Source organism: Schistocerca piceifrons, chromosome 2, assembly GCF_021461385.2.
Source record: "Schistocerca piceifrons isolate TAMUIC-IGC-003096 chromosome 2, iqSchPice1.1, whole genome shotgun sequence".
NCBI lineage: Eukaryota > Metazoa > Arthropoda > Insecta > Orthoptera > Acrididae > Schistocerca > Schistocerca piceifrons.
In genome coordinates, this window is record NC_060139.1 from 1,045,861,347 (window position 1) to 1,045,877,698 (window position 16,352).

The 16,352-nt window shown below is 46.5% G+C and overlaps 1 protein-coding gene across 1 annotated transcript in view; it reads right to left on the bottom strand.

Annotated features, from left to right (window-relative positions):
• Positions 1–397: 397 nt before the first annotated feature.
• Positions 398–16,352, bottom strand: part of LOC124776110 (corepressor interacting with RBPJ 1-like) — a 93,360-nt gene continuing 77,405 nt past the window's right edge. The window contains exon 2 of the mRNA XM_047250951.1: positions 398–1,298. Coding sequence (XP_047106907.1) covers positions 398–877 — 480 coding nt within the window. The 5' untranslated portion in view covers positions 878–1,298. The remainder of the gene's footprint in view (positions 1,299–16,352) is intronic.

Sequence of the window (16,352 nt, forward strand, 5' to 3'; positions counted from 1 at the left end):
TCCAATAAAACGTGGCGCACAGTGACCTGGACGCCGCAAGCACCACACATTGGAGGGTCCTCTCGCCGGAGCAGGAAGCCATGCGTCATAGGACTGTGGCCTACACGAAGCCGAGTGAAGAGAACCTCGTCCCGTCCCGTCGACGCAGTTTTTGTGACTATTATTTCAAACTGCTGCATAAATTTCTTACAGCATTCACAATAAACATACCGTTTAGTGCATTTCTCTATCGATCTTTGTTTTCGAGATATTTAATTTTGAAATCAGGGAGCCTTTTTCTGGACACCCTGTAGCTATCTGAACTCCTTGCCAGACAACAGTCAAGCGCACACCTAGCAGACTTATACGAAATCTTACTCTGAGTGAAACGGGCTTAGCGAAATGAAATTCAGTGTACTCACAGCCAGCCTTCTTCCAGGGCGACGCTAAGTCGGCAGCGCACGAGCGGCGGCTGCTGGAAGTACACCAACATCCTATGGCCGTCGTCCGCTGGTGACGTAGGAGTCTCGGTGGACGGGGACGACGACGAAGACGAAGAATCCGACGACGTCGACGACGACGCGGCTGAGGATGACGCGGCTGACGACGGGGTCGACGTCACAGACGGCGCCGCCTCCCGCTCCTCTCGCTTTTGCTCGCCGTCCGACGTTTCGGCGTCGGCACGACGCGCCTTCTTCGGGAGCACCATCTGCTCGGCCGAGACGCGCAGCTTGTCCACGACGCGGGCGCACGCCTCCCGCAGCGCGGTCTTGGTGTAGCTGGCCGCCAGCCTGGACGCCGGGTGCACCACCGTCGCCACCAGCACCTTGACCAGGTTCTTGTTCTTCTTCCAGAAGTCGCCAGGTCCGTCCTCCACCGCGCTCGCTTCGGTGTTCATCACAGACGCGGCGCCAGAGGGCCGAAGGAGAGCAGCGGCGCGGTACTACACGCTAATGACTTAATGCGCCGCCGTAATAGTACTCTTGCTGCCGGCACTGGGATCCCGCCGCGCTGATGATATTGTTCTCGGCTGCCTCGCCGACACAAACAGCTCCTGCGGACTCCCTGCGGTGGGCGCTGCGCCGCAGAAGAGGCCGGTAATGATGATGGATCAGTCACACGTACCTCACGGCCGGCGCGCTACCGTTGTAAAGAGCGGTTGCCAGTGGGAGGCTGGGCTGATTAGAAAGACGTGCCACAGCAACAGGGGGCTCCCCGGCAGCTGCTGGATGCGTCGCTGCCGTGCTGCTGGAGGCTGCTCTGGGCGGCTTCTGTGACGGAGCGGTCAGGCTGCGGGCCCCGCGCCAGTGCTTCCGGACCTGTAGAGGAGAGACGTCAAAAAAATGGTACAAATGGCTCTGAGCACTATGGGACTTAACATCTAAGGTCATCAGTCCCCTAGAACCTAGAAGTACTTAAACCTAACTAACCTAAGGACATCACACACATCCATGCCCGAGGCAGGATTCGAACCTGCGACCGTAGCGGTTTCACGGTTCCAGACTGTAGCGCCTAGAACCGCACGGCCACTCCGGCCGGCAATGATTTATATATATAAAAAAAGTTAAAGATACACCTACATCTACACCTACATCCATACTCCGCAAGCCACCTGACGGTGTGTGGCGGAGGGTACCTTGAGTACCTCTATCGGTTCCCCTTCTATTCCAGTCTCGTATTGTTCGTTGAAAGAAAGATTGTCTGTATGCCTCTGTGTGGGCTCTAATCTCTCTGATTTTATCCTCATGGTCTCTTCGCGAGATATACGTAGGAGGGAGCAATATACTGCTTGGCTCCTCGGTGAAGGTATGTTCTCGAAACTTCAACAAAAGCCCGTACCGAGCTACTGAGCGTCTCTCCTGCAAACTCTTCCACTGGAGTTTAGTGGTTAGCACACTGGACTGGCATTCGGGAGGACGACGGTTCAATCCCGTCTCCGGCCATCCTGATTTAGGTTTTCCGTGATTTCCCTAAATCGTTTCAGGCAAATGCCGGGATGGTTCCTTTGAAAGGGCACGGCCGATTTCCTTCCCAATCCTTCCCTAACCCGAGCTTGCGCTCCGTCTCTAATGACCTCGTTGTCGACGGGACGTTAAACACTAACCACCACCACCACCACTGGAGTTTATCATCTCCGTAACGCTTTCGCGATTACTAAATGATCCTGTAACGAAGCGCGCTGCTCTCCGTCGGATCTTCTCTATCTCTTCTATCAACCCTATCTGGTACGGATCTCACACTGCTGAGCAATATTCAAGCAGTGGGCGAACAAGTGAACTTTGTAACCTACTTCCTTTGTTTTCGGATTGCATTTCCTTGGGATTCTTCCAATGAATCTCAGTCTGGCATTTGCTTTACCGTCGATCAACTTTATAAGATCATTCCATTTTAAATCACTCCGTACTCCCAGATAATTTATGAAATTAACTGCTTCCAGTTGCTGACTTGCTATATTGTAGCTAAATGATAAAGGATCTTTCTTTCTATGTATTCGCAACACATTACACCTGTCTACATTGGAATTCAGTTGCCATTCCCTGCACCATGCGTCAATTCGTTGCAGATCCTCTTGCATTTCAGTACAATTTTCCATTGTTACAACCTCTCGATATACTACAGCATCATTCGAAAAATCCTCAGTGAACTTCCGATGCCATCCACAAGGTCATTTATATGTACTGTGAATAGCAACGGGTCCTACGACGCTCCCCTGCGGCACACCTGAAATCACTCTTACTTCGGAAGACTTCTCTCCATTGAGAATGACATGCTGCGTTCTGTTATCTAGGAACTCCTTAATCCAATCACACAATTGGTCTGATAGTCCATATGCTCTTACTTTGTTCATTAAACGACTGTGGGGAACTGTATCGAACGCCTTGCGGAAGTCAAGAAACACGGCATCTAGCTGGGAACCCGTGTCTATGGCCCTCTGAGTCTCGTGGAGGAATAGCGCGAGCTGGATTTCACACGATCGTCTTTTTCGAAACCCATGCTGATTCCTACAGAGTAAATTTCTAGTCTCCAGAAAAGTCATTACACTTGAACATAATACGTGTTCCAAAATTCTACAACTGATCGACGTTAGAGATATAGGTCTATAGTTCTGCACATCTGTTCGACGTCCCTTCTTGAAAACGGGGATGACCTGTGTCCTTTTCCAATCCTTTGGAACGCTACACTCTTCTAGAGACTACGGTACACCGCTGCAAGAAGGGGGGCAAGTTCCTTCGCGTATTCTGTGTACAATCGAACTGGTATCCCATCAGGCCCAGGACAACAGAGAGAAGGCAGAAATAGTAAATTTCTCTTTCAAAAAATATTTCATTGCAGAATATCGTACAGTGATTTATTCTTTAAATCGTGACAACAACGTCAAATTGACAGCTGTAGAAATAATTTGACCGTGGGTTAGGAAATCGAATGAAATCGCTCAAAATAAGGATGATGACTGGACCTGATGGGGTTCCTAGCCAACTCTGCAAAGAATACGCTAAAGAACTTGCTCCAGTCCTAGCAGCAGTGCACAGTAAGAAAAAGAAACTTGACATTTAGGTTAATGGCTTGAATGATTTACAAACAAAAAAAAATTGTAGATACAGCTGATTTATCCAGATTTTTGTTAACTTCATACGTAATACATCAACATCAATACTACGAAAGCCGGCTGACGGTTTGTGGTGGAGGTTACGTATCATGTAAAGTACAGCTAGAGGCAGGATACTTGCGATACAAACCGAAACGTCTATCTACTGATAATTCAGTCTACCTATCCCACGGAAAATCCTGTTAAGATTTGACTTTATGTTAAATCAGTAAATGGATCAAAGTCATCTTAGCATACTCTTCGACATCATAATGATATCGAAACGAAGGATTTTGGAAAAACCGACATTCCTCTTCCAAAGACGTTGAGGTATTGTAAATAATTTTATTAATTTTTTGTTTTGTCTTTAACACAGTCACTTTTTTGGAAATTTGTGGTAAGTTCCTATGGGTCCAAACTGAGGAGGTCATCGGTCCCTAGGCTTACACACTACTTAATCTATCCGAAACTAGCCAACTAAGGACAACACACACACCCATGCCCGAGGGAGGACTCGCGAACCGGGTCAAGGCGGCCCAGACAACGCGGATGGTCACTTTTCCATGACATAATCATAATCAGTTTCACACTGCAATGACCAACTTCAGACGCTATAATATAAAATAGAAACACATAAAACATGAAACAAGTGCAATTACAGTCACTAGGACTACTTGTGAGCTTTGTAAAGCGCTGTTAACATGCATACGGTTCATAGCTTTGGGCGGCATTTGATGAACAAGTGTTCACGCGTTGTCAGCTAAACATAAAATCAGAAACCAGGGAATTATGCATATACTCCAAGTGCACTTTTCCTTCCCCAGTCCCGGGTTCGATTCCCGGCGGGGTCAGAGTTTTTCACCTGCCTCAAGATGACTGGGTGTTTGTGCTGCCCTCATCATTTCATCATCATTCCTGAAAGTGGCGAGTTTGGACTGAGTAACGTTGGGAATTTGTAAAGGCGCTGATAACCGCGCAGTTGAGCGCCCTACAAACCAATCATCATCATCATCATCATCATCATCATCATCATCATCATCATCATCATCATTTTCCTCCCCCACTATTTTTGCTAGATGCGAGCGTGTCGCACTGAGCTGTCCGGATAGCTTATGCGCTTGCTAAAATCTACACATCTAACGCAAACACCTTGCAGCAGAAAGTATAGTGCCAGCGAGATGCAATGAGCAACTCCCCTGATTGTCCATTCCGTGTCAGCTCTACTAAGTTCATGCGCTGTGGCCTAAACATCTTGCAGCCGGAAGTGCAGCGCCACTGGGCATTGAAAAATATGCCAAAAAGATCTTACTTTCTTCTAAATAGGTTTTACTGTTTTAACGACCTGAATTTACTTTCATATTTGATGAATAACTGATTGACATATTGTGGTATCGATAGCTTCGATGCCACCGCGTAGGTGCAAGTTCTTAGGTTGGTACTACGAGAGTGGAAGATCTTCGCCGACCACAGCGCCCTCTAGCCGGCGCAGTGCAGCTCTACGAGCGCCGCTCCAGATTCTGCCCATTTTCACGAACAGACGACCAACTAACATTGTTCCATTTTCATAGTGGGCGAGCCACTACAGCCTTTGCCTGTGTTAGCTTTGGTACATCCGGCTTCGCACTTAACGTGCTACTCAGTACAAAATTATGTATTCAAGTTAATATTGCGTTGTGATACAGTGAAACCACTTTTACTTTAATTGCAGTACCGAGAGTTCTATCTCACCTGCTTCTCCTAGCTTCCTACATTCGGCCTACCCTTCAGACGGGATACAAAGCATATAATTGTAACAGGTGTCATATTTTACCGTTTTTACGATTGAATATTATCTTATAGAGGACGCACGCAAAGATTGGGGAAGAAAAGTACACATGGTTGAATGTATATAATTCCCTGATTTCTGATTTTACGTGTAGTTGACAACGCATGAACACTTTTTCATCAAATGCCGCCGATATGTATCAAGCATATGGGCGGCATGTTAATTGCACTTTACTAAGATCACAATTAGATCTAGTGAAAATAACTGGACTTGTTTCAGGTGTTAATTTAAGCTTTTCTGATCTCTGCTGCAGCATCTGAAAATGGCCTGTGAATGCCGAAACTGGCTGTGAATGATCATAAAAAAGTGATTGCGACAAAGCTTAAAGAAAAAGAATGAAGTTTAACGAAGGCAGAAATACTAAATTCTGTTTTCCAAAATTATGTCACTGCAGAATATCGCACTGTGATTCATCCTTTAAATCCTTACAAGAACGTCAAAATGACGTCACATACGTCATAGAGAAAATCGGCTGAAATCGCTCAAAATAAGAAAGACGACTGGACCCGATAGGATTGCTATGCAACTCTACATGGAGTATGCTGAAGAACTTGCTCCCGTTCTAGCAGCAGTGCACCGTAATCTACGTCTACATCAGCACTCCCCAATCCACATGACGGTGTCTGGCCGAGGATGCTTCTGGTAGCACTATCTGATCCCTCCTTCGTTATTCAATTCGCTAATGGCTCGTGGGGAAGAATATTTGTCGGTAAACCTTCGTATTAAATCTTTCTCGAATTTTCTCGTTGTGGACATTTCGCGGGGCGTACGTGGGAGGAGGTAATACGTTTTCCCATTCTTCCTGCAAAGTATTCTCTCTCCCGGCGGTGCACAACGCTTCTCTTGGAGCGTCTGCCACTGCAATTTGTTGAGCACCTCTGCAGTGTTGTAAGCTGTGGATGAATTACAGTTAAGGAACTGTAATTCATCCTATTCTTCCCATGAATCTCAATCTCGCAACTGCTTTTTCCTACTATTTGGTTTATGTGGTCATTCTACGTGTAGTATCTCTGGATAGTTACTCCTAGACATTTTACTGTAGGTGCTCTTTCCAGCAATTTGTCATCAGTGATGTAGCTATACAGTAGCGGATTTGTATTCCTATGTATGCACAATATGTCATTTACGTTCAGGGTCAACTGCCAGAGCCTGCACCAGTCATCAGCCCTCTATAGGTTCCTCTGCACATCATTAGTGTCTTCTGGCGCTGCTATGTTTTATACGCAAACGCATCATCCACGAATAGCCCTAAAGAGCTTCCGACGCCTTCTACTGGATCATTTATATACAGTGTAAACAGTAAAGGACGCCGAACGAGGTGGCGCAATGGTTAGCACACTGGACTCGCATTCGGGAGGACGACGGTTCAAACCCCCGTCCGGTTATCCTGATTTAGGTTTCCCGTTATTTCCCTAAATCGCTCCAGGCAGATGCCGGAATGGTTCCTTTAAAGTGCACGGCCGACTTCCTTCCCCGTCCATACCTAATCCGATGAGACCGATGACCTCGCAGTTTGGTCTCCTCCCCCCAAATCAACCCAACCCCCAACAGTAAAAGTCCCATCACAGTTCCTTGGGGCACCCCCGAAATTACTGTCACAGTTGTCTATTTTGCTCCGTCAAGAGCGACGTGTTGTATTTTGTTTGTGAAGAAGTCTTGAATCAAATCGTAAATTACAATGAGACCACGAGTGCAAACGCGCGAGGAAAGAAAACGATTGAGAAAATCTTATAAAAATTACGGAGGAAATATACTTTAAAAGAATGTTTTGCGAATCCCTATGACAATGAAACAGAGAGTAAAGTGTTATTTTGTGTAACACCGGACGTTTTTCTATTAGAAAGCGAGAAATATAACGTGTTGTATTTTTTATTTAATTTTATTACGTATAAAGTTACGTTTACAAAGCCCGCTCGGCTAGCAGCGCGATCTAACGCGCTGAATCCCGGGCGGGAAGGCGTGCCGGTCCCCGGCACGAATCCGCCCGGCGGACTAGTGTCGAGGTCCGGTGTGTCGGCCTGTCTGTGGATGGTTTTTAAAGCGGTTTTCCATCTACCTCGGCCAATGCGGGCTGGCTCCCGTTATTCCGGCTCAAACACCGTTACCACGTACGCGTACACCATAATTACTCTACCACGCAATCATTTTGGGTTACACTCGTCTGGTATGAGACGTTCCCGAGGAGGGGGACGGGAGAAGGATTGGGGGGGGGGGGGGAGGGGGAGGGGGTGTCCACTGGGGGCCGAATCTCACAATACCCATGGTTTCGGTGTGGGACGGCGGTGAGGTGGGTGGACTGCTGTAGTATGTTGTGGGGCTGTGAACCACTGAGGGCTACGGCGGGACGAAGCCTCTCCGTCGTTTCTAGGTCCCCGGTTCAATACATATACACATACATACGTCTACAAAAATTTGTAGAAATCAGCTCCACCTTCACTTTTTTTGCAAATCATACATTCACGCCATTAACCTAATTATCCAATTTACATTTTATTGTATTACACGCGAAGCTCCTGTTTCAGAATAACACAGGTGTATTCTGTGGCAACTGTTGCACTTCTGCTCTTTAATTTCTGTCCTTTACATCTCAAACCGATCACATACAACGATGTCCTGCAGACAGAATTAAAATGAGTTTATGTTGTTTAAAAATAAATATATATACATCTAAAGTTTGTGGATATGGAATTTACACTCGTTTTATTACTTTTCCTGTATCGATCTGAGCCGCCTGTGGACTGCGTACCGGTATCTAACTACTTCGGATTTAACTTTATTTCCCCAACAATTTTTCATTCGATGAGGGTGATATGTTCTGGAACTTCTGATCAAATCGCTCTAGTTTTCTTGTTTGGTTCTCTCAGGAGATGGGAATCTAAAACCTCCTTGTGAAAATATCTCTGTTCAGAATTTCATTTTCTTCAATCTTCATCTCTTTCAGATCATTTGTGATTTCTTCGAGCCACAAGCACCGTTAGGTTTTTTTTCCAATTGATACGTTCAAAAATTCTCCTGTATACCCTTTTTTTCATTCGTGGGAACGAAATGACCTTAAAACATCAGTCCACGTTTTCTCATCGTTTCTGTAGTTTTCAGTCTCTCCGACTGTTTTAAGACACCTTTTTCTCACGAACGAGTAGACGTATCAAGTTAAAATTTACGTGCATACTAAGGTCTACTGTCCCTTGACGGTGAAAAAACTTTAAACTTGTAAGTCAATACAATCAAAAGACACGTTCATTTTTTATTCTTGCAAAGGCGCTCATTAAAACCTGTACAATACTTCTAGTTGATCCAGGATCATGAAATTTGGCAAGAAGCGAAAAAACACGAAAATTTTTCATCTGTAATCATATTAGTTCAATACCACATTTTTCCATTAGAAACTTAGACTGCATTCGTAATCCGTGAAGAATCTTAGGATCTACTGCAGGAATTTTGATCTTGTTTTCAGTAGTAGACAGAGTAACTCATTAAGAAGGCCCATGTATATAATTTACAAATATTTCGTGCTACTTGGCTGAGCTACGCTTAGATGAAGTCCCCTGTCACTGTGAAAACGATGCCTTTGCCATCGAACAGAGGTAGGCAGAAAGCCACTCGACTACCGCACCGCGCCGGCGATAACATCGCAGGCCCTTTACGAGCTGCTCACACTGCATACAAACAACAGTACCCGACGGTTTATGCGTGCGACACGTATGGCATCTGTAATCGTTCAGAGCAAAGTAATGCTGGTAACTGATGGAAGATCGCTCTTCCATTGTTTAGTATGAGGTACCGATAGACCATAAAACGTCCGCTGAAGCATTCCACGGAACAATTCGACATTTGCGTAACAATAGCCCTTCTCTGGAGACTTCCGTCAAATTTTATCAGTAATCGTGACAGGGACGAGAGCAGACGAAGTCACGCATCTCCAGTTGCCAATTTTCATAGCACGTTAATAAAATTCTAAAATTGATAAAGTAAACGACAAATTACAATAGCGAATGCGAAATTACGGATAAACTTAAAATTAAATATTCTCTACAGTCTTAGGATCTCTGAAACCAATATCTTGACAGTATTTATATCGGTAACAGATGAAAATCGCCTAGGTTATCAGGCAAAAAGGAATACAAACGTCTTAAAAATGAGATCGACAGGAAGTGCAAAATGGCTAAGCAAAGATGGCTAGAGGACAAATGTAAGGATGTAGAGGCCTATCTCACTAGGGGTAAGATAGATACCGCCTACAGGAAAATTAAAGAGACCTTTGGAGATAAGAGAACGACTTGTATGAATATCAAGAGCTCAGATGGAAACCCAGTTCTAAGCAAAGAAGGGAAAGCAGAAAGGTGGAAGGAGTATATAGAGGGTCTATACGAGGGCGATGTACTTGAGGACAATATTATGGAAATGGAAGAGGATGTAGATGAAGATGAAATGGGAGATATTATACTGCGTGAAGAGTTTGACAGAGCACTGAAAGACCTGAGTCGAAACAAGGCCCCCGGAGTAGACACTATTCCATTGGAACTACTGACGGCCGTGAGAGAGCCAGTCCTGACAAAACTCTACCATCTGGTGAGCAAGATGTATGAAACAGGCGAAATACCCTCAGACTTCAAGAAGAATATAATAATTCCAATCCCAAAGAAAGCAGGTGTTGACAGATGTGAAAATTACCGAACTATCAGCTTAATAAGTCACAGCTGCAAAATACTAACACGAATTCTTTACAGACGAATGGAAAAACTAGTAGAAGCCAACCTCGGGGAAGATCAGTTTGGATTCCGTAGAAACACTGGAACACGTGAGGAAATACTGACCTCACGACTTATCGTAGAAGAAAGATTAAGGAAAGGCAAACCTACGTTTCTAGCATTTGTAGACTTAGAGAAAGCTTTTGACAATGTTGACTGGAATACTCTCTTTCAAATTCTAAAGGTGGCAGGGGTAAAATACAGGGAGCGAAAGGCTATTTACAATTTGTACAGAAACCAGATGGCAGTTATAAGAGTCGAGGGACATGAAAGGGAAGCAGTGGTTGGGAAGGGAGTAAGACAGGGTTGTAGCCTCTCCCCGATGTAGTTCAATCTGTATATTGAGCAAGCAGTAAAGGAAACAAAAGAAAAATTCGGAGTAGGTATTAAAATTCATGGAGAAGAAATAAAAACTTTGAGGTTCGCCGATGACATCGTAATTCTGTCAGAGACAGCAAAGAACTTGGAAGAGCAGTTGAATGGAATGGACAGTGTCTTGAAAGATGAACATCAACAAAAGCAAAACAAGGATAATGGAATGTAGTCTAATTAAGTCGGGTGATGCTGAGGGAATTAGATTAGGAAATGAAGCACTTAAAGTAGTAAAGGAGTTTTGCTATTTGGAGAGCAAAATAACTGATGATGGTCGAAGTAGAGAGGATATAAAATGTAGGCTGGCAATGGCAAGGAAAGCGTTTCTGAAGAAGAGAAATTTGTTAACATCCAGTATTGATTTAAGTGTCAGGAAGTCATTTCTGAAAGTATTCGTATGGAGTGTAGCCATGTATGGAAGTGAAACATGGACGATAAATAGTTTGGACAAGAAGAGAATAGAAGCTTTCGAAATGTGGTGCTACAGAAGAATGCTGAAGATTAGATGGGTAGATCACATAACTAATGAGGAAGTAGTGAATAGGATTGGGGAGAAGAGAAGTTTGTGGCACAACTTGACCAGAAGAAGGGATCGGTTGGTAGGACATGTTCTGAGGCATCAAGGGATCACCAATTTAGTATTGGAGGGCAGTGTGGAGGGTAAAAATCGTAGAGGGAGACCAAGAGATGAATACACTAAGCAGATTCAGAAGGATGTAGGTTGCAGTAGGTACTGGGAGATGAAAAAGCTTGCACAGGATAGAGTAGCATGGAGAGCTGCATCAAACCAGTCTCAGGACTGAAGACCAGAACAACAACATCGATTCTCTGCATGGATGAACTGTCTATAGGATGACAATTACTGAATTTTGTGAAAAAAACGTAAATTAGTTGGAAACTACCGCGTGCATGTATTTTATTCAATACGTTAACGTCTTTACAAATATTCGGATTTAGGCTGTGACATGTTCGGTGTGCCCTCCACCATTGGCGATGATGTGTCGCAGACGAATGGTGAAATTCTGCATGACCCGCTGAAGTGTCGGAAAATTGACGCTCTCCATGACATCCAGAACGACTGTTTACAACTCAGCAATGGTTTTGGGGTTATTGCTGCACACCTTCCCCTTAATACAGTCTCACAAAAAGGAGTTACATGTGTTGAGATCCGGGGAATATGCAGGCCAATCGGGGCCGATGCCAGTGGCCTCTGGGTACCCCAGATAAAGAATGAAGTCCCCAAAGTGCTCCTCCAGCACATCAAACGATCCACTGCTTCGATCGGATCGAGCTCTGCCTTGCATCAACCACATCTTGTCAAAATCTGGGTCACTTCGGATAATGGGGACGAAGTCATCTTCCAACACCTTCACGAACAGTTGGGTACTCACCATGCTGACAAGGAATATCGCACCGATTATTCCGTGACTGGACATTGGACACCATACAGTCACCCCTTGAGGGTGAAGAGATTTCTCGATCGCGAAATGTGGATTCCCAGTCCCCCAAATGCACCAATTTTGATTGCTGACGAACCGATCCAAATGAAAGTGGGCTTCGTCGTAAAGCAAACCATAATGCGCGTACTAATTCCCACCGTGCCACACGGCCAACCGTGCAGTTTGAACGTTCTAGCGCAAACTGTTCACAAGTTATGACGATTTTATTTCACATAACTGTCACCCTTAAGTTTGTACGGAAACGTCGGAGTGTGAGACCAACTGGCACTTGTCCGATTTTTTTCTATTTTTCGTTGTTGTTGCTGTTGTTGTTGTTGTGCTCTTCAGTCCAGACACTGGTTTGATGCAGCTCTCCATGCTACTCTATCCTGTGCAAACTTCTTCATCTCCCAGTACCTACTGCAACCTACAAGCTTCTGAATCTGCTTAGTGTACTCATCTCTTGGTCTCCCTGTACGATTTTTTACCCTCCACGCTGCCGTCCAAAACTAAATTGGTGATTCCTTGATGCCTCAGAACATGTCCTACCAACCGATCCCTTCTTCTAGTCAAGTTGTGCCACAAATTTTCTATTTTTCGTTGTTGTTGTTGTTGTTGTAGTCCTCAGTCCAAAGACTGGTTTGATGGAGCTCTCCATGCTGCTCTATCCTGAGCAAGCTTCTTCATCTCCCAGTACCTACTGCAGCCTACATCCTTCTGAATCTGCTTAGTGTATTCATCTCTTGGACTCCCTCTACGATTTTTACCCTCCACGCTGTCCTTCAATACTAAATTGGTGATCCCTTGATGCCTCAGAATATGTCCTACCAACCGGTCCCTTCTTCTCGTCAAGATGTGCCACAAACTCCTCTTCTCCCCAATTCTATTCAATACCTCCTCATTAGTTATGTGATCTACCCATCTAATCTTCAGCATTCTTCTGTAGCACCACATTTCGAAAGCTTCTCTTCTTGTCCAAACTATTTATGCTGTTAACAAATTTCTCTTCTTCCGAAACGCTTTCCTTGCCATTGCCAGTCTACATTTTATATCCTCTCTACTTTGACCATCATCAGTTATTTTCTTCCCCAAATAGCAAATCTCGTTTACTACTTTAAGTGTCTCATTTCCTAATCTAATTCCCTCACAATCGCCCGATTTAACTCTACTACATTCCATTATCCTCGTTTTGCTTTTGTTGATGTTAATCTTATATACTGCTTCCAAGAAGCTGTCCATTCGGTTCAACTGCTCTTCCAAGTCCTTTGCTGTCTCTGAAAGAATTACGATGTCATCGGCGAACCTCAAAGTTTTTATTTCTTCTCCATGGATTTTAATGCCTGCTCCGAACTTTTCTTTGGTTTCCTTTACTGCTTGCTCAATATACAGATTGAATAGCATCGGGGATAGACTACAACCCTGTCTCACTCCCTTCCCAACCACTGCTTTCCTTTCATGCCCCTCGACTCTTATAGCTGCTATTTTTCGTATCTTAGTCGAATTCCCGTGAAATAAGATGAGAAATCTCTTTGGGGGCCATACCAGAATGCTCGGACGGAGTTAGGAAACACAGCCGTTTCGATGACGAACGCACTTTCAACAGCAGAGCCACCTCGTATGGTGGCTGCTTAGCGAGTACGTTTCAGCGAGAGGGCGCCGCATCCCAGCGGCGCCGTGGCCGACATTCGGCGACCTGGTGTGCGTGTCGCGAGAGCAGGGGCGGGCTTCGCGGCAGCCGCCCCCGGAATGTGGGCTACGGTGACGCAACCAGGATGTGATCCGGCGAGCAGCGCGCCCCGCCCTCGGGACACGAAGCTGCCAGGCGCTCGGCACCGCCGCTGTCTGCCGCCTCCTATCCTTCCCTCCAGACCCCGGTAACCCAACTGCGGAATATAATACCAGCTTTACAACTGGATTAAAAACATCCTAGCAAACAGAACATAGAAAATGCTGAAGGTAGCGTAGATAAAACGTAAGGAGAAACGGTTATCTTCACTGAAGAACGAAAGAAACTGGTACACCTGCCTAATATCGTGTTAGGGCCCCCGCCAGCTCGTAGAAGTGCCGCAAATCGACGTGGCATGGACTCCACTAATGTCTGAAGTAGTGCTGGAGGGATCCATGCCGGCCGCGGTGGCCGAGCGGGTCTATGCGCTTCAGTCCGGAATCGCGCGACTGCTACGGTCGCAGGTTCGAATCCGGCCTCGGGCATTGATGTGTGTGATGTTTCTAGGTTAGTTAGGTTTTAGTACACTCCTGGAAATTGAAATAAGAACACCGTGAATTCATTGTCCCAGGAAGGGGAAACTTTATTGACACATTCCTGGGGTCAGATACATCACATGATCACACTGACAGAACCACAGGCACATAGACACAGGCAACAGAGCATGCACAATGTCGGCACTAGTACAGTGTATATCCACCTTTCGCAGCAATGCAGGCTGCTGTTCTCCCATGGAGACGATCGTAGAGATGCTGGATGTAGTCCTGTGGAACGGCTTGCCATGCCATTTTCACCTGGCGCCTCAGTTGGACCAGCGTTCGTGCTGGACGTGCAGACCGCGTGAGACGATGCTTCATCCAGTCCCAAACATGCTCAATGGGGGACAGATCCGGAGATCTTGCTGGCCAGGGTAGTTGACTTACACCTTCTAGAGCACGTTGGGTAGCACGGGATACACGCGGACGTGCATTGTCCTGTTGGAACAGCAAGTTCCCTTGCCGGTCTAGGAATGGTAGAACGATGGGTTCGATGACGGTTTGGATGTACCGTGCACTATTCAGCGTCCCCTCGACGATCATCAGTGGTGTACGGCCAGTGTAGGAGATCGCTCCCCACACCATGATGCCGGGTGTTGGCCCTGTGTGCCTCGGTCGTATGCAGTCCTGATTGTGGCGCTCACCTGCACGGCGCCAAACACGCATACGACCATCATTGGCACCAAGGCAGAAGCGACTCTCATCGCTGAAGACGACACGTCTCCATTCGTGCCTCCATTCACGCCTGTCGCGACACCACTGGAGGCGGGCTGCACGATGTTGGGGCGTGAGCGGAAGACGGCCTAACGGTGTGCGGGACCGTAGCCCAGCTTCATGGAGACGGTTGCGAATGGTCCTCGCCGATACCCCAGGAGCAACAGTGTCCCTAATTTGCTGGGAAGTGGCTGTGCGGTCCCCTACGGCACTGCGTAGGATCCTACGGTCTTGGCGTGCATCCGTGCGTCGCTGCGGTCCGGTCCCAGGTCGACGGGCACGTGCACCTTCCGCCGACCACTGGCGACAACATCGATGTACTGTGGAGACCTCACGCCCCACGTGTTGAGCAATTCGGCGGTACGTCCACCCGGCCTCCCGCATGCCCACTATACGCCCTCGCTCAAAGTCCGTCAACTGCACATACGGTTCACGTCCACGCTGTCGCGGCATGCTACCAGTGTTAAAGACTGCGATGGAGCTCCGTATGCCACGGCAAACTGGCTGACACTGACGGCGGCGGTCCACAAATGCTGCGCAGCTAGCGCCATTCGACGGCCAACACCGCGGTTCCTGGTGTGTCCGCTGTGCCGTGCGTGTGATCATTGCTTGTACAGCCCTCTCGCAGTGTCCGGAGCAAGTATGGTGGGTCTGACACACCGGTGTCAATGTGTTCTTTTTTCCATTTCCAGGAGTGTAGCTCTAAGTTCTAGGGGACTGATGACCACAGATGTTAAGTCCCATAGTGCTCAGAGCCATTTGACCCATTTTTTGAGGAATCCATCAACCCTGCATAGCTGTCCATAAATGCGTAAGACTACGAGGGAGTGGAGATCTCTTCTGAACAGCACGTTTCGGACATCCCCAGATATGCTCAATAATGCTAATGTCTGGGGAGTTTGGTGGCCAGCGGAAGTGTTCAAACTCAGAAGAGTGTTCCTGGAGCCACTCTGTAGCAATTCTCGACGTGTGGGGTGTAGCATTGTCCTGCTGAAATTGCCCAAACCCGTCGGAATGCACAATGGACCTGAATGCAAGTGATCAAACAGGATGCTTACGTACGTGTCACCCGTCAGAATCGTATCTGGAAGTTTCCAACTCCAACTGCATACGTCCCACACCGTTACAGAGACTCCACCAGCTTGAACAGTCCCCTGCTGAAATGCAGGTTCCATGGATTCATGAGGTTGTTTCCATACCCGTACATGTCCATCCGTTCGATACAATTTCAAACGAGACACGTCCGACCAGGCAACATGTTTGCAGTCATCAACAGTCCAATGTCGGTGTTGACGGGCCCAGGCGAGGCGTAAAGCTTTGTGTCGTGCATTCATTGAGGGAACACGAGTAGGCCTTCGGTGATATTTCATCGAATGGTTCGCACGCTGGCAGTTGTTGATGGCCCAGCATTGAAATCTGCAGCAATT